General features: G+C 35.8%; 1 protein-coding gene across 1 annotated transcript; it reads left to right on the top strand.

Annotated features, from left to right (window-relative positions):
• The first annotated feature begins 11,751 nt into the window (after positions 1-11,751).
• On the top strand, positions 11,752-16,083 carry LOC143532166 (uncharacterized). Its single transcript, XM_077027293.1, has 10 exons — positions 11,752-12,132; positions 12,201-12,390; positions 12,527-12,660; positions 13,017-13,129; positions 13,228-13,351; positions 14,296-14,451; positions 15,215-15,370; positions 15,557-15,636; positions 15,733-15,782; positions 15,857-16,083. The coding sequence occupies exons 1-10, from the start codon at positions 11,752-11,754 to the stop codon at positions 15,994-15,996; spliced, it is 1,524 nt and encodes a 507-aa protein (XP_076883408.1). The 3' UTR covers positions 15,997-16,083.
• The last annotated feature ends 2,567 nt before the right edge of the window (positions 16,084-18,650 follow it).

Genomic DNA, 18,650 nt, shown 5'->3' with positions numbered 1-18,650 from the left:
TATGCAGTTAAGATAAAGGAAGTTTATACTTACGAGTCCTCTTGAGCTTGAAGGTGCGAACAGGCGGGGACGAACCCGATGGAGCCGGCCTCTTCACGCCGGTCACCGTCGCTGTACTGGGCTGCCCGGAGGTGACAACTGTCTCAACCTCCGGAACAGTGGTCTCACCACCACCAGGGTTCCCCGTCGCCTCTTCACTCACGGTCTCCGACTCAGACCGGTTCCCCTGATCGGCAGTTGAGGCGACCTTCGCCTTGCCCTTCCCGCCAGCAGCCTTCTTCTTCCGCGCGAGGAAAGAACCATCTGCGGATTCCTCATCAGAAGATGACAAGATTAGAGGAATTCCAGCAGAGGTTTGAGCATTGAGAGGGCGAGGGTTGAATAATCTTTTACCTGGTCGCGTGGCGCTCAGTATCTCGTGGCCTGGCGGGTAGACCTCCACAAACCGATCCGCCGTCTGTTCAAGGATGGGCAACTCGTTCTCGTCAAGAGCACGACTACCCAGCCGAGCGGGACCACCAGCCTCCCGCGGATGCAGGAGCGATCGCAAATCATTCCCCTCTGAAATAAAAAGACAAACAGTTAGAAGAAACCTTAAATCAGCAAAGAAGACGGAGCATACCGTAAGGGATAAAGTTCAAACCGTATTCGAGGACGATGGGAATCTGTGGCGCCTCTGCCCCAGCATCCTTCCACACCCGGCTCATCCCGAGCATCACCATACCGGACTCCGCAAAGCGGTAAACCGGAGTCTGGATCCGGGAAATCTTGGAGAACCATTCCGCCTCCTGGTAGTTGGAGGCGTGAAGGCTGGGGAGTGCTCTCCCGTTCTTGAATGCCATCGCTATGGGGACGACATGGGCAGAGATGTAAAAGAACTCCCGCTTCCAAGACCGAAGACTGCGCTCGGTAGCGCAGATCTTCAAACCCTTGATCCGGGTAACCAGGGTGTACCAGCCTTGAATGCACCTCCAGGAGTAGAAGGTCATCAGGCGGTCGACATGGGGCTCCACGCCAAGAATGAGGCACACCCATTCAAAATGGCGGATCTTGGCGATCGCCATTGGGTGTACCTCCGTCAGGTGTACACCGTGTCTCTCCAAAACACGGTATACAAACTTCGTCAATGGGAACCTGAGATTCCCATAGACGAAGAAGGCAGCATATACCCCTATTTTGCCCTTGGGGGCATCATACACTGTCTGGTGAGGCTCAGGAAACTCAGGCTCGAACGGCTCGAGCATGAACTTCCTGACGATGTACTGATAAAGCTCGGCGGTAAGAGCGCACTGGCATTCGCCAGCAGTGCTCTTATCATCCTTATCAGACGTAGACGTCGGATTCTCGACGTACACGTCAGACTCCTCGGCGGTAGCTTCTGGATCGTGAGTAGAAGACATGTTTTGGAGGTAAAGAAGAACGATTTCAGGAGAATGCTCGACAGAAAGTTAGAGTATTCGCCGGAAATCGTTTAGAAGAAGAAGATAGAAGTGAAAGTGTGGATTAAGATGAACCCTCTCCCCCTTTATATACTCATCGCAATGAATGCGATAAATTTAATGCGGGGGAGAGAGAAAAACGAAGGTGCAATGAAACTATGACACGTGGAAAAAGCAAGCTGGCAACAGCTGTTGACAGGACGCACGCCGTAAAATCCGCACCCACGCGCCCGAAAAATCGCGCCCACGCGCCTGAAAAAGCGTCTGGAATGACCATATACTGTCACGTCGTCATAACTTCCTGCACGTCCTGAAACTGTCAGAAGAAACTGTCGGACACTAACGTCCCTTCAACAGTTTGGACTGTTCTTATCCTTTCACTAACTCTTCGAATTTCAAAGAAATTCAAAAAGATTCAAAGATTCAAAAATAAGAGGGAATATACCCCCTTACCTTGGTATCCAAGAAACCGTAAGACAAGTGCGGGTACAGTGTCAAGGCGAAACCCTTCACATACCTAGCACCTGCAGGGAATTGAAGCCAAGAATACCTTGGAAGTAAAGAAACTATAAGACGAGTGCGGGTACAGTGTCAAGGCGAAACCCTTCACATACTTAGCACTTGCAGGGAATTGAAACCAAGAAGGATCTTCTGGACCGTGCTTGCGGAAAGAGAAATAGCACCTCCGCATAGCGGGAACGTTGAGAACTACCTTGTTTGAAACTTCAAGGCGGAATTGGTGGTTTAACATAACTGATCACTATGTCCGAAACTACCAAAATCTCGTGAAGAATCTATGCAAGTGAAACTCAACGCTCCCGATGTGCGAAGGGGTTAAACACCTACCCGCATCACAACCAAAGATCAGGCAGAAAAGTCGGGAATTTCTGCGAGTGACATTAGGAAAACCGCGGGAAGAATCCCCACGGAAAACCTTAAAACTAAAAACCCTTTTCAAAACCCCTTGCTTAAGTCCAAAAGTTCACCTCACTTATTAACAATTCATGAGAAGAACATTGGACTGGGGGGACTTGAAGAGGTAGGTCCCAGCAGAGCCCAGTTGGACCCGCAAGACTCACCTTGAAGAGGGACGTCTGCGCAAGGACCAACTGGTCCCGCAGGACCCACCATGCTCAGAGATGAAGACCTTACGCGCAGTACGCCAGCTGTTCCCGCAGGAAAAGCCTCCCAATGGTGAAGTACCCCGCCTGTTCCCGCAGCTGCGGATACAAGCCATCAGGGAAGGCTACCCGCACTAATAGCAAGGCTACACGCACAAGGCACTAACTCAATAATTCAGTGTCACTTGAAGGAATGAGCAAGGCGGGAATACTCCCGCCCAAATGAGCCAGTCTGTACGCTTCTGGAAGGTCTTTTGTACTATACCTGCCAAGGTATAGACAAAATAGACAAGATCTGACCAGAGCAGCCCATGAACCAATCACAGGGTGACAGCTCATCGACAACAGTACGAGGAGGAGCACGCTCTAGTACAAAATGTCACTATCAGCCGCTGCCTACTCACCAACCCTTGTCGTGGCACGTACATAGCCTGCAGTTGGTGGAAAAGGAACAGTACACAGCCGGCGGAAAAAGAATAGTACATAGCCGGCGGAAAAGGAACAGTACACAGCCGGCCTTGTCACTATCAGCCGCTGCCTACCCACCAACCAGCATGGCACGTGCGTAGCCCACAGTTGGTAGAAAAGGAATATTATACAGCTGGCTGTACCTGCTTGGAAACCTACCTTCGGCTATAAATACTCCAACACCTTGGAACGGTATCATCATCTTACCTTCACTAGCTATTTCTCTCAATATACACTTATATTCAAAGCAATCTAGTCTGATTCTCACGCCGGAGGGTGGTCACAAGGAGGAACCCCCCTCTTCTCAGTGACGAGCTCACGGTCTGTTTTGCAGGTCATCTGAAGAACATCCATCTTCGCCGGACCTAACCCTCGTGGGAAACATTACTTAGCCCCCAGATTATCCGTAATCTGCCCGGGGTCACTTAGTGTTTCTTCAGCCACCTTGACAATAAAGAGTTTTAAGTCGTAGATTAAATTATGAACATTTTAAGGTGATACAAATGAATTTGTAGGTTTTTTCTTTCTTTTTTTTTCATTCATAATTTTGGCTAATACGAGAGAACCATTGACGAACTCAAGCTTTGGATATCAGATTTAAGTGACCCGAGATAATTTTTTTATAGGTAATCTGGTATAATATTATTATCAACAAGCACGGACACATACTTTTAAGAACCAATTTTATGTTGACAACCGCATAAAACACTTAGGCCAAGAGTAGCGGGGGCAAATAGAGGCGACAATGGGCGAGGACCCCCCCCCCCCCCCCCCCGACGATAAGTGGGGGGGAGGGGCATATATTTGTCGTCAGGTTGTGTGATGGATGCTGATGTGGCTATGTATTGGAGGGTGGGGCGATTTGTTGGCTACAACACCCCCCCCCCCCCCCGGCTACATATCACCCCCTTGACCACGTGTCAAAAATCTCCCTCATTTTGTCGCCTCTTCACTACACATAGCCTTATGTTCAATGCATTAATGATTTAATAAGATAATAAGGGGGAAATAAGCACTCATGGGTACTAACAATGCACCAGTCATTCCTACATGGTTACCTCATTTCTATCCTTAAATAACCAAAAATTACAAATCACCGGTAGCACCAACCAACGTGTGTAATAAATTAATTATTAATTCATTTTAATTCTCCAACATTTGACATTGAATCTATTCTATATGATAAACATTTGCTATGAAATGAAGCCATACACCATACTCACATGAGGTAGCGGTGTTGTTGTCATATGGTTTAGAAGTCATGCACTCTACTCATATGAGTGGTCCATCCTCTCTAAATAGGCTGTCATGCAACACCCTCTAGTGTACATTTAAAGCAATAGATAAAAATGTTATTATACGATTCTTGCAGTTCTCAACATTTATTTATTCTGATAAATGTCTACCTCGACAAAGTAATCCTCATTCAACATGTTTTCGAAGAACAACTCGAGTAAAATAATTATGGATCCACAACCAAATCAAGGACACAAGAACATATATTTTATTTGTATAATTAGTTATATAGGCACATATGTTTTAAGGGTTTTCCACTTATGTATGAGTCAAAATCTCGACATGCATGCAAATATATGTTTTTTAGTATCTTCCAATATTATCCATACTATATATATGCGTATGTCTATCTTTCTATGACTCATCTGTATCTTTATACCTTCATGAAATTTAAATACAGGCTATGTGGGGGGTTGGAAATTAAGATAACGGTGGAAGTTGAGTGCTTGAAATTTTAACGTCATTAATTCATATCCTTTAGTATACTATAATTGTGTTTGTTGTCAATATTTATCTAAATCAAGTTCATATCATTTTATGAACAACTTTTTCTTCAAGGTTCCTCAACATATGAATATTTGTGGTCTCAAATGTAATAACATTAAATTATGATCTTGCCTTAACTCTTCATGTCATTGATCGCTTCTACGTGCTTGTTGGCCTTAATTTTTTAATCAAGTTTGATAAATATGGAGAATTAAAGTTGAGACAATTATGTTATTAGTGTAAAGTGTAGTGTAATCACATATGTATTTGCTAAAAGTATTGGGACTTTGTAAATTGTCTTTAGTCATTAACCGTTTAGAAGACATTGTTTAGATTAGTGATGTATTGTTTGTCGCTTAATGTGAAGTGTCCCATCGCGTCATGTCTGTAGTATTGGCATATAACGATAATATGCTTTTACTATGAAAAAGAAAATTAAAGTATTTATAGGATATTTTACTAACCTTTCTTCTATTGAAATTGCCATTGAGATTAAATTAATGATAAATTCATTCATATTTTATATTTAACTTTATTTAAAAAACAGGACTTCAATAATAACAATTCTTTTTTTTACCAAGTTATACATCAAATCAAAAATAATCTATTTATTTATGGTGTTTCTTCCCTTTCATTCTTCCTTCTTAAAAACACTAAAAAAGTGTATTCTTTCCTCTTGTTTCTTTCTTTCATTCCACTTTCTATTTATTTATTTATTTACTTATTTATCCACAAGGCGACTTTTGCACAATAAAAAAGATAACCCGGGTAGATTAGTGAGATTTTAACGATGTTGGTTTGCTTAAATATTGTTTATGTAGCAATTACAAGTTTGTAGTAAAAAGTGAGTTTTTGAGAGGAATATGTGTGAAAAATGAATTGAGAGACTGCCTTTTATACGCAACTACGTGCCCCTTAGATTGGATTTGCAACTCTTCGCTAACCATTGTGACTATTCATGTGGTTTACATTTGAGCTAATGCGATTTCAAGGAAACACCACACTTGTCAGGTTTGATGCACCATATTTCTTGAAGCATCACACACCATGAGTCTTTTGACGAACTAAACCATCACATCTCTTCAGTATTCAACCACCCCAATGCCTAACCACCGCGACTACACCATAGATGCCCAGTCATGCGAATTAAATCCATTGGTTGTGAAATAGCTCGATTAAGCATTGGAGTTAACTAAAAACATCAAAGAGTGGATCAAATAAAACTATTCATATTTATGTTTATATGATCATCTTTACACCTCGCTAACCAATGTTAGAACTGCACTGATGCGTCCTCAATCAAACTTCAGAAGTTCACATTTTCAAGCTATTCAGATAACAGACAGATACATAAACTATAACAGTATTATCCAGATCAAGTTTAGTTATTAAAAGTTAAAATTATCGATTTGATTCTAGTTCACTATCAAAGGGCGTTTGGTTTAGCGGCAACAAGATGTTAAGAAATGTGTCTCTTCATTTAGTGGCAAGGGTTCGAATCCCATGATAAACAAAAAATGTAAATTTATTCTAGTTCACCTAGATTGGAAACAAGTTTTAATTCTAAATGAAAGTTGTCAAACCAACCACTTAAGGAATTTACATTTAAATGCTAACCAAACTTCCATCTCAACAATTTAATTCATGTGTTTACAAAACTTAAATTACAATGGTGATTCAGAGCAACCTATCTATTAATGTCTTCGAATAAATATGGTTCCAGTTTCCCATGACCCTTATTATTGTCTCATCTACAATCCTTATTAAATCATCCCACCAATAACATTTACCACAACAGATTTTGGAAACTGCTTATTTCTCATCACGTGACTCTTTATTATGTCACGTGCTCTCACCTCAACTGCCACATTTCATTTTAATCTAAACACACTAATATTAATATAGAAGTTGAAAGAAAAGCCCCTTAACATTAAAAATAAACTTAAAACTATAAGTTGGGTGTACATCTGATTTTGACCCAACAAAGAACTAGAACTGGTTCATGAAATGATGAAAAAACACCACCCATTTTTCTCAAGTACACAATTATGAAAAGTTAGAAGCATCCATTAAATGATGTAGAAATGATGCATAATCATATCAAAGACGCCGACATAAATTAATAATTACGGTAACATGATACGGGCTTTGGTTAACTAGCCCCGAAAACATCTCAAATTCACATACTTACAGTTTACCATTTACTAATATGCAAACATTAAATATATAATTTGGGTTGATGGTTTGATGATTACAGTTACTCTCCCACATCTTTGATCAATCTGCAATTTTACACATGATACACAAAGTAGTATTAGTGCTCTAAAATCCAAACGGATCAACAAGCAAGTAGCGGTGCAAAGGAGTCGGGCTTGGGTCAAGCTCAGCTAGTGTTGACTTACGAGAGCTCGAGTTCAACTTTTTGGAGCTTTTTTTCTAAAGGCTCTAGCTCGGCTCGTGAGTTATTTTTTCAAGCTTGAGCTCAACTCGGCCTTCTATCGTTTATCATTTATTAATCTACATTTTTAATAGTTAATATATATATATATATATATAACTATAATTTTTATATAAAACATAATATATATTATTTAGTTACTTTTATCATAACTTTATTATATATAATAAATATTATTATAGAAATATATATTTAATGCATCAAATGAAAAACATATAAATAATAGGCTTGAAAGCCAGTTTGAGCTCGATAAGTGAACCTTGGACTCAGGCTCGCTATCAAACAAACTTATTATTAAGGCTCAAGCTCGTTTAAGCTCGGATCGATTCAAGCTTTTAACAAGCCAATCTCGAGTAGCTCACGGGCCAGCTTGGCTCGTTTACGACCCTACGGGTGAGTAACTTCATTTGCATAAAAAGTAAAGAAAATAGTATTAAATAAAAAAATTTAATTAATAAAGCCCAAATCTGAAACGAAACAGGAAATGTAACTAATTTGGGTGCAATGTTTATCTATAAATTAAATTACACCCTGTAACAGTAGATACATACTCAACTCTCCTGAGTGTTCAAGGGTTCAATTAATAAAGCCTTTGTCTGAGATAAAACAGACAATCCAACTGACACCATATAATGAAGGGGGTTGTTTCTTATTTTTCTAAAATAACTGTAGAACAAAGGTGGTTGTACATATTAAATTGCAAATTTATACAAAATTTACAACAATAGCTAAGCCTGTAAACGACCAAACGCTCATCGAACTGTTCGGCGAGAAGTTCATTTATTTAATAAATGTAGTTAAACGAAAGAACATGAAAACTCACGTTTTCATTTTAATTTTTTCGGCCCATTACAATGTAGGCTAGTTTCAATAACCTTTTAGGCCCAATACATAATTGTTCACATTTTATTATTATTAATTGGTTTTAGCTCAATTGTATTCTTTCATCTATGTTCAGTTGATATCTTTCGCTTACTTTCGTGAACCCTTCGTTCATGCTGTTAACACACAAACACACGCATTTTCTTAATGAACGAACTTACGAACACAAACAAGAAAATTCCATTCATTTAATTGCTCGTGTTCAATCGCTTATTCGCTTAAAGTTAAAACAAACGAACACAAAAATGCTCCATTTGTGTTTGTTCGGTTCACTTGCATTCCTAACAATAGTGAAGCCAAGAAGACCATCAAAGTTTCAAACTTTTGTTTTAAGGCAAATGTTTCCAAATCCCACATCAGAAAAAGCCAACAGCGTCAACAAAAGTATTGACATGCCATTGATTTTAACTGCTTAGAAGGGTTTTTTTTTGGCTAAAAAAAGTTGGTAGCTTTTTATGCGGTTGGTCCAAAATTTAGTACCGTGCATTACTTACACAAGAAAAGTGATATTGACTACTCCATGATTTGCTGTTGTTTGGGATCATTAAATACTTCAGTCAAAGAACCTGTGGTATCATTTACAAACTCATCCTTGTTCTTGCACTGTACCAACTGTTCTTGAAGACTCTGCACAAGTGTTTTAAGTTTCTGAATTTGCTTTTCTTGAGATAAGATTATCTGCAATTAACAAAGAAGCCAAAAGCGTTACAAGACGTTAAACAAAGTATATTACAAAAGCTACAACAAATAAAATTTTCCCTTTATGTATTATATGCTATGGATCTTGATCCTAAGATGATTTTTTCGTATAGCCATTCAATATATTTATATATTCCATTGATCACTTTGTCAAAGAGAGCATATCCATTTTTGTGAATAGTCACAGTTTATTTTAAATTAATAAATAGAAACAATGAAACATTACTATGTAGAGTGCACTGATATTATGGTGAAATATGCACATATAAACATTGCTATATAGAATTATAGAGTGCATTCAAAGTAGGCACTTTATCTATCCTTTGCGTCTTTAAACATGTTGAATCATGTCAGTTGATCTGCAAACGGTGATTTAGACATACGAGTTGAGTGGGATTCATCTGATTTGGTGAAAATGTTCATAAAGACAACCTTAAAGGATCTGCACAATATAAGGTTCTGCTTTCTAGTGAATCTAATAACAATGACGGTAGTTTTTCAGTATTTTCTCCATAATATAATCTTATTTAATGTTTTTGCATTATACTACAATTAATTGAATTAACTAGGGAAAGTCACTTAATCGTCTGGTTTATTATCCTGCTAAAACTAGATGAAACACCTGATCTTGCCCATGTTAGTATGCCACCCAACCACCAGCTCGTTAGCTTTTTGTCGAAATAAATAACCAGGAAATTTTAAAATTCTCTCACGATTTAAATAAATTGTTTTAAATATGATTCCACAAACATAAATTTGTTTTTTTTTTGGTTTAAAACATGCATACTTGCTAACTTTAAGTATGTGACAATCTCTGTTTTATCTTGACGTCATATAAAACGATAGAAGAGACGTACCAACAAGATACCGAACATATGATGAAAATCAACTTGGACTATTTGAAGTGGAATCAAGAAAATGAACAAGAGTTTGAGAGAACATGAAGTATGAACTATAAAGACGACGAATAGCATGCAAAAATATGGTAATTAGCCGTGAAGTTGAATCAAAGAGTACCTCATCAAAATTGTTATTTTACGATAGAGGTTTTACATCAAGCCTCTACTCGTTACAGTCATGCTTATGTCAAAGATACGATGCCTAATTACATTGATACTTCTAGTTTCCATATATGTGTTTTCAAGAAATGAATTAGATTAATTTACTAAAACGGTATTTGACGCAATAGCATCTAGCGATGCAAGTTTAAAAAACAATTTTTATTATTAACCAAAAGATTAATTTACATTATTAACCATAACTTTTGATCTTTAAAAAGTTTCTTTTAAATATATTTTTTAAATCATATGAAATGTCGTATAATAAAAATCAATAACCAAATGGTCTTAGGTATCGTAATATGACAGTGTGGATAAAGATTTGTTTTAAAAGTTATGGATTCAAGTTTTATGTCTATAAAAATAAATGTAATATAAGAATCGAGTGAGAGATTTGCCGTCCAAAAAAAAAAGCAATAACTTGCCACAATTTATTCGCAAATATCTTAAATTAAATTAAAATACATATTTTTAAGGAAAGCACATGGGCTCAACGTTGGGCTATACTTGGCAAAGATAAACGTATTGGGCTGTCCCTAATCCCTAGTCTTTTTGATATAGCTCAGGCCTCATAATCTCAATGAAGAGATCTAAAAAAGTTTTAGCATCATTACCATTTTTTATATTCATAATGGTAGTTGTTTTGAAGATTTTGAAAGTTTTGGATTTATATAAGTTGATGTTGTAATATAGCTACAGTTTCTCATGATATAATGATATGTGGGTTCTCTCATGCAACCCAAATTTGAGGATATCAGAAGCCCAAATTGGTAGTGAATTATCACCGGACATGTTTTACAAATCACAATAACAATAAAGTTGAAATGGGCTCACAACATCGCTCGTAGTCGTCCATTCAAACGAGCGCATCCACTACAAACCACCTATAGTGAGACGAACGCATCCCCTGCGTTTGTATGCGTTCGTGGGAGCCAAGGACCCTGTTGCGGGTAGTTTATGGCATTTAAACTATTTGTTATGTTTTATTAGATTGTTGCGACATATTATTGATTATTGCCTTAAATTAGTTTAATAAAAAGGTCGTGCTTAGTATGACCTTTAATAAATAGGTTGTGCTGAAGTTACACTATTTTATTTTTATTTATTTAATATTTTTTTTTGGGTGGGGTGGGGATAGGATTCATAGCTTTGAAATAAATTAATATGTGATTCATGTCTTGGTTCATCAATTCAACCCGTCATTTGAGCACAAATGTTAATCTTGCAATTCAATGTATTTTTTGCATTATAGAATATCTTATATCCAATTTATTTCTTATTTATCACAAGTTAGCAATAACCCTATGAAAATCCAGCCTCATATTTAACCGTTACCTAACTCATCAGAAATAAAACAAGCCGAACGAAAATTGTCAACAAAAGACTTAACACGTATTAATGGAGGACATCGACATAACTACACGGATACACATCCATTAACCCTCTGCGGACCAAAATGTTATCAATTAGTCTAATCCTTAAACTATCATCGGTAAAGTATTTAAAGCAACATTTAATATATGTCTTAGCATGGTTTCTACAAATTAATATTGTCCATATAAATAGAATCTTCAAAGCTTGATCCAACATGGACCAATCAAAAGGTCCACTCTTAACCCTCTTTTGTTTTCTTCCCACAAGAGTCACAAAAATTGCATAAACAAAGTCCAAATGTTACTTTCAAGGTGATCACCAAAATCCAAACAACATTATTGTTATTAAAAATGTAAATCATGCATCAAAACTTGTACACTTTAGGGTTTTGTCCTAATCAAAAACTTCCAACTACTCAAAAGTTTATACAACCTTATAATTTCTTCTCTTTGAGAGACTATGAAACAAGAATGGCACCATGGATGCTACCCTTCTTCTTTACACTAGTATTTTTACAATATGGTCCTTCATCTTTTGCTAAGTTTCAACCTAGGTACTTTCCTTCTTCAATCACCCATCCCAAATCATTATTTTCTCTACCTAGCAATAACAATCTTTACAAAACAAAATACTTCACACAAATTCTTGATCACTTCAATTATAATCCTCAAAGTTACCAAACGTTCCAACAACGATATCTAGTCAACGACAGCTTCTGGGGCGGCCCCAAGACCAGTGCTCCTATCTTCGTATACACTGGGAATGAAGGCGATATTGAATGGTTTGCTCAAAACACGGGATTCATGTATGATATTGCGCCTGAGTTCAAAGCCCTTCTCGTGTTCATAGAGGTATTCGACTTTTAATTCTCATTTGCTAAATGTTTATGTATTTCTAAATTTGGAAAGTATGATTATAGCATAGGTACTATGGTAAATCAATACCATATGTAGGTGATAAAAAGAAAGCATACAATAATTCAAACACTCTTGGATACTTGAGTTCAACACAAGCATTGGCTGATTATGCAACCCTCATTGTTAATCTCAAGAACAACTTGACAGCCATAGATTCTCCTGTTATTGTCTTTGGAGGTTCCTATGGTGGAAGTATGATTTCTTTCTTTATTTAATTTGTTTAAAATTTAAATTATTATTTGTACATTTTTGTATGCATTATTAGTATTATTATGAATTTAAAATTGCATAAAATGAAGGTGTAAACTGGTTTTTTGTTGCTATGTAGTGTTGGCAGCATGGTTCAGACTAAAATATCCACATGTAGCTATTGGTGCATTGGCATCTTCCTCCCCTATCCTTCAATTTGAGAACATCACATCTCAATATAGCTTCAACAATATAATAACACAAGACTTTAGGGTATTCTTCTTTTTTAATTTAAATACCATATTTTTCCTTATTCGTTTAAAAGATAAAACACTCGGGTTTTAGTAAATATCTTTGACAAACCGGTGGTAACAAAAATTTTAAATAGAGGTTACAATTGAATTTTTATTTTTCACACCCGTTTTAGTTACTACACCAATTACAGGAGAACTTTGACGTTAAACATCCAAATTATAATGAAAACTGGACGGGCAAAGAGTCAATCGACTCGGACCCCTATAGCTCTATCGTGCATCAAATATGCATAATTATTATCCTTTTAACTTTTTGTAAAATACAAAAGAGCAAAAAAAAAAAATAATGAAACTTTGATGATATAAAAATATCAGAGTGAGAGCGAGAACTGTTACAAAGTATTAAAAGGGTCGTGGGGCGAGATCGAGCAGACGGCTACTACGCATCAAGGACTCGAGTTACTCCGGAAGTCATTTCATGTATGCAAGTATGTTATAAAACTCGTTTACAATATTTAACTTGGTTTTGAAGAAAATAATTTTGAAACTTTTAATATCATAACAAATAAATAAATATGTGTTGCAGAAATTTTATTAGAGGTGATTATCTTGAAGGTTGGCTTTCAACGGCATTTATTTATACTGCAATGACGGATTATCCAACTCCATCCAATTTTCTTGCTCCAATGCCGGCTTATCCCATCAAACAGGTATTTTGTTTTATTCACTCTAGACTTTAGATAAAAACATTGTACATAATTTTATATGTTTGTATAGAGAGCTGTTTATTTCATAACCAAATTATAACATGCTAACAATTACGAGAACTGTATAATAAACTTGTATTTAATTATTTGAAAGTGGTAGATAAAAAATTATGTAAACGTCATGCTATTTTAGTTAATCTAAATATGTATGAACATAGATTTAAATGTGAAAAAAGCCGAATATATGCATAATTGTTTGGTGTTTATAAACATACCGCTAAACAATAACTCAGTTTCATATGACATTTTATAGAGTATAAGTTTTTTTACTCCAATTTTTCTTTAAAAAATTTGTTTTCTAGTTGTTACGGATTCCACTAATTTTTTTATATAATACGGTTCTTTCAATTATGAACGTATTAATATTTATCACGAAATAAATTGCGTACAAAATTGAAAGTAATGAATGCGTAAATAATCACTTTTTAGTCTTTATAATTAGAGTACCTTTGTGAGAGACCGAAAAGAGACAAATAGCTATATCAAATAGGAATTGTCTTTATCTAATTTCTGATAAGATTATAAAAGAAGTAAGTTGGAAGGAATCTACCAGATAAGATGTCAATTGTCATTTTGAATTCTAGGTAACTGATAGTTATATTTAAATCGCACTCTCTCTGTATATTATCCTTTCCTTAAATAAATATAAGAATGAAAGATTTTTAACAAATAATCCGTAACAACTAGAAAACAAATTTTTTAAAGAAAAATTGGAGTAAAAAAACTTATACTCTATAAAATGTCATATGAAACTGAGTTATTGTTTAGCGGTATGTTTATAAACACCAAACAATTATGCATATATTCGGCTTTTTTCACATTTAAATCTATGTTCATACATATTTAGATCAACTAAAATAGCATGACTAATTCTACTGAAATAATAGATGTGTAAGGCGATTGACAACCCTAAGTTTGGAAATGACACATTTGCAAAGTTGTATCGTGCGGCTAACGTTTACTACAACTACACCGGGGATATATCGTGCTTTAATCTTCTTGACGATTCCGACCCTCACGACCTTGGAGGATGGCAATGGCAGGTAAAAATTATTTTCATTGTCATTATTAGAGACTTAGGGTACCTTGTGAAACGAACCGTCATATCTGGTGTTCTTATGAATTCATATTATTTAAAAGGTATATTGGTTTTTATTAATCCCAACTATCGTCTTTTAGTCACTACCGGTCCCAACTAAAAAATTGGATACTGACGGTCCCAACTTTTAACGTATTTGTTCCTAACGTTCCGCGACTAACAGAATCCTGACGTCGTTAGTTTCAGGTTGCCGGAAAAACGTTTTTGGCCGGAAAACTCAAATTTTTCCTCGAAAACTCAACATTTTCATCCCAAACATCTTGGTAACTTTGTATCGGACCTTTAGGGACCTTTTTATAGTAAAAGCCCATTTATTGAGGTCGCCGAAAACCCTAGAACCATCGTCGGAATCGGTTGATGGTACTCAAGTGGTGGTAGTTGGTTGGCGGTGAGTCAATTGGTGGTGGTTGCGGTGTTCAGGTGGTGTTTTCCGGCAACAAATTTGACTTTTCCGGCCAAAAACGTTTTTCCGACGACCTTAAACTAACGCCATTAGGATTCTGTTAGTCGCGGACCATTAGGAACAAATACGTTAAAAGCTGGGACCATCATTAACCAATTCATTAGTTGGGACCGGCAGTGACCAAAAGACAATAGTTGAGATTAATAAAAACCAATATACCCGGTTAAAGAAAAAGTACCAAAAATATTGTCTTGACTTTGAAAAGCTCAATGACAATGTGACATTTTAATATGGTTTGGGCCAGGCCTGTTCAGAGATGGTGATGCCAACATCAGGAAATACTGAAGAAAGTATATTTCCGGCCTCAACATATAGCTATGCGGCCCACTTCGAATACTGTGAAGCAACTTATAATGTCCAACCAAGGCCCACTTGGATTACTACAGAATTTGGGGGTCATGTATGTATACAAAATTTCAATCTAATTTCCTCTTCTTTTTTCATACATGCAAGAATTAAAATTAAATTTAATTAACATTTTAGTAGGCCAGATAAAAAAAATTAGTGATTAATTAATCTACTATCATATTCAGATTTTTTGTCATCTTCTTTTCTTTAAGCATATGTTTTTTTTCAAATGAAACAGGATATTGAGAGAGTATTAAAACGTTTTGGTAGTAATATCATATTCTTCAATGGTTTACGAGACCCTTGGAGTGGTGGCGGGTATCTGTCTCTCCTTTTTTAACAACCTTGATCGCGTTTGTTTGTGTAAGAATTGAGAACTAATCGTATCCTTTGTTTGTTTATAAACATGAACAGGGTGCTAAAGAATATATCGAAAAGCATTATTGCTATAGTTGAGAAAGAAGGTACGGAAAATATTTTTGTTATGATTGTAATGTTTACAGTTAATATATAAAGTGGTTTGCTCATGTTGTGGTAGGGGCACATCATGTTGACCTAAGATTTGCAACAAATGAAGATCCACAATGGCTTCGAGATGTAAGAAAGAGAGAAATTAATATCATGAAAGGTTGGATCGCAGAATACTACGAAGATATGGCTGATTCTCAAGCACACTAGTATCATCAATAACACATGATTTAATTTTCTTTTATTTGCCATATGGATTCTTACTACGTCTTGACTTGAGATTTTCTTCAAATACGGGTAGTCGTCTTTAAAAAATAATAATGATACACCAAAGTGAGTGCACACGAAAATTACACCAAAGCATGTGCAAATGAACTTACTATTGATTTTGTTTTTTTTAATATTTTTAGTTGAATTTAATCAAAAGTCAAAACTAAGCCGTTTTGATGGTTTCGTATCTAAGTTAGATGCATAAATACCTCATATTCACCTTCCCATGTATCATAAATTCACACACCTATTTCATACTTGAATAAATCAAACAAAATTTAATGTAACAAGTCCTACAGAAAGCCTTAACCATATGAACTTTTTAAGAATTAACTATGATACATATGTTGTTTTTGGTCGTTTTCATGTAACAATTTGAAAAACAGGACGCCACGCCGAAAATCTGTCTTAGATCTGATACAACGTTGGTAGTCCAAATAACATGGCATTCATATAATAATTGAGTTGAAAACATTAATAAATAATATCCATGATATTATATACTTGGTCACCAAAGTTTCACGTGTACACCAATTAAAGTATATAAATCACTATACAAATATATTATAAGTCGATAAAAGAACCATGATGCTGAGGTTGCTGTTCAAGTTTCTGTTGGATATTTGTGTACGTGTTCGGTTGTTACAAATATAGTTTAAATATATCAATATTTAAAGGAATTAAATCGGAGACAAAGAAACTAAGAAACTGAGAGAATTTTACTTTTTGTAAACGTCAAGAGGTAAGCAACAACGGCCCCAAAAGGATGGGTTGTTGTTAAAGATTTTACATATTCAACAAAGTTTTATAACCATACTTAATAAAAATTCCACAAATAACAAGGCTATTAGTAGGATTCGAGTTTGAGAATGGTAGGATGTAGACAGACCCTACCCTTACCCTACCCTTATTCCAAAGGATAAAGAAATTGCTTTCAGAAAAATCCCAAGCTCTAAGTTCGTAAGTCATTACTAAATAACTAATTATGTACGTAATTGTATGCTAGTTTTAGTGTAAAAATATTCATGGTCTTATTTGATGGTATGTTCCCGATTGTGGGTGGTACGGTGTGTATAATTACATTTGGATGCAACTACACCGGATCTACGTAATTGACGAAAAGTGTATCGCTGCGTCACATATGTAATTGTGCATATCGGACTCCCCAACAACAATTCATTATATTTAACGAATCTTTAGTCATTGATAGTTTGATACATATACCCGATATGAAATGCTGAGTGGATGGATGACTCTGGGCTTAATTACGTGGATTTGGTGGGTTTGAAGTTTGATCTAGAAAGAAGATAGCAACAACAGAAGGCTAAATGTTGGTCTAACAAAAGAGAAAAGATTCAGAAATAGAGAAAATATTGTTGCAAATCAGGCCAAACAATACAAACATGAAATTCTGATCTCATCAAAATTGACTTTTTCAGTTTATTATAATTCTTGACACTTGCATACAAATTAATAGCCTAACCATCTATTTATATTTAATAACTTTCTGAACATACAATGACCCAAACTTCTAATATAATAACTAGTAATTCTAATAACTAAGATACACTTGAATTTAAATCAAACAAATTATATAGACAAACAGACTAATAAACATCTCTTGACTCTTTTACAGCACCCCTTTGACTTTCACTTTCTTCCAAAATTAACCTTTTAACTTTCTTGATGATCCTTTTCAAAATTAACTTCTAATTAGTATGGCATTACAAAGATCCACGTGAAAAATTCAAGGCACATTTTCTTTCAGGCACTTGTGTAAATAGAACACAACAATAAATTTGTAGATTTAATAATATGGAGAAAAACTGAGAAGGAAAAAAAGATGACATTCTTTTAACTAACGCATTTGAGGGTTAGTTGGTAGTTAATCATGAGAGACGTTGTTTTGCACTTTTACTACTGAGAGATCACACAGTACTTTGGAGGTTCTATATGACGATTATATCGCTTTGTTTTTTGGTATAGTGCAACGGGTCATCAGGTTGGTTTGTGGAAGACAGTTCAGTTCGATTGTGTGACATTTGTCATTTTCGGTTTGATTTGTATTTGTTTTTATATTGTAAACCTGATCTGTTTTGTTTTTTGGACATTTGGATATTAATAAATTAATGAATTTTAGGTTGTAATCATGTTTCATATTTGTTGTTTCGTTTCAAAGTCTAGAACGATACTTAAACGCTTATTTTGTACTCAAAACGACTTAAAACGAACTACAGGGACTAAAATTGCCCAAAAACAAAGTTTGACCGAGAACCCCCACCTCACGTGGTGCGTTGGGCCGGCCTCAGCCCGCTGTGTGGCACGGCCTACAGTTCGTTTAAGCAAAATCAGTTTTTTAATGTTTTTGGTTCATTTAAACTCCTTTAAGACCTGAACTAGTGTTGTAACCCTCCAAACCAACCAAGACTCAACTCATAATTATTTTATAACCCTCCAAATATGTTTTTATCTCCGGTTATAATTTATTGAAATAAAAAATCATTAAACAAAAGAATCAAAGTGTACCGGACAAACGTTTTATCCAATCCCTCAAACCCTCTAATCTTTCTCCATAAATACCCTTTATCTCAGCC

Source organism: Bidens hawaiensis, unplaced genomic scaffold, assembly GCF_021521415.1.
Source record: "Bidens hawaiensis isolate Kalapana, Puna unplaced genomic scaffold, B.hawaiensis_p1.1 tig00009385_1, whole genome shotgun sequence".
Taxonomy (NCBI): Eukaryota; Viridiplantae; Streptophyta; class Magnoliopsida; order Asterales; family Asteraceae; genus Bidens; species Bidens hawaiensis.
Note: the sequence above shows the minus strand (reverse complement) of the source record. Positions and strands in the feature narration are given on the sequence as shown.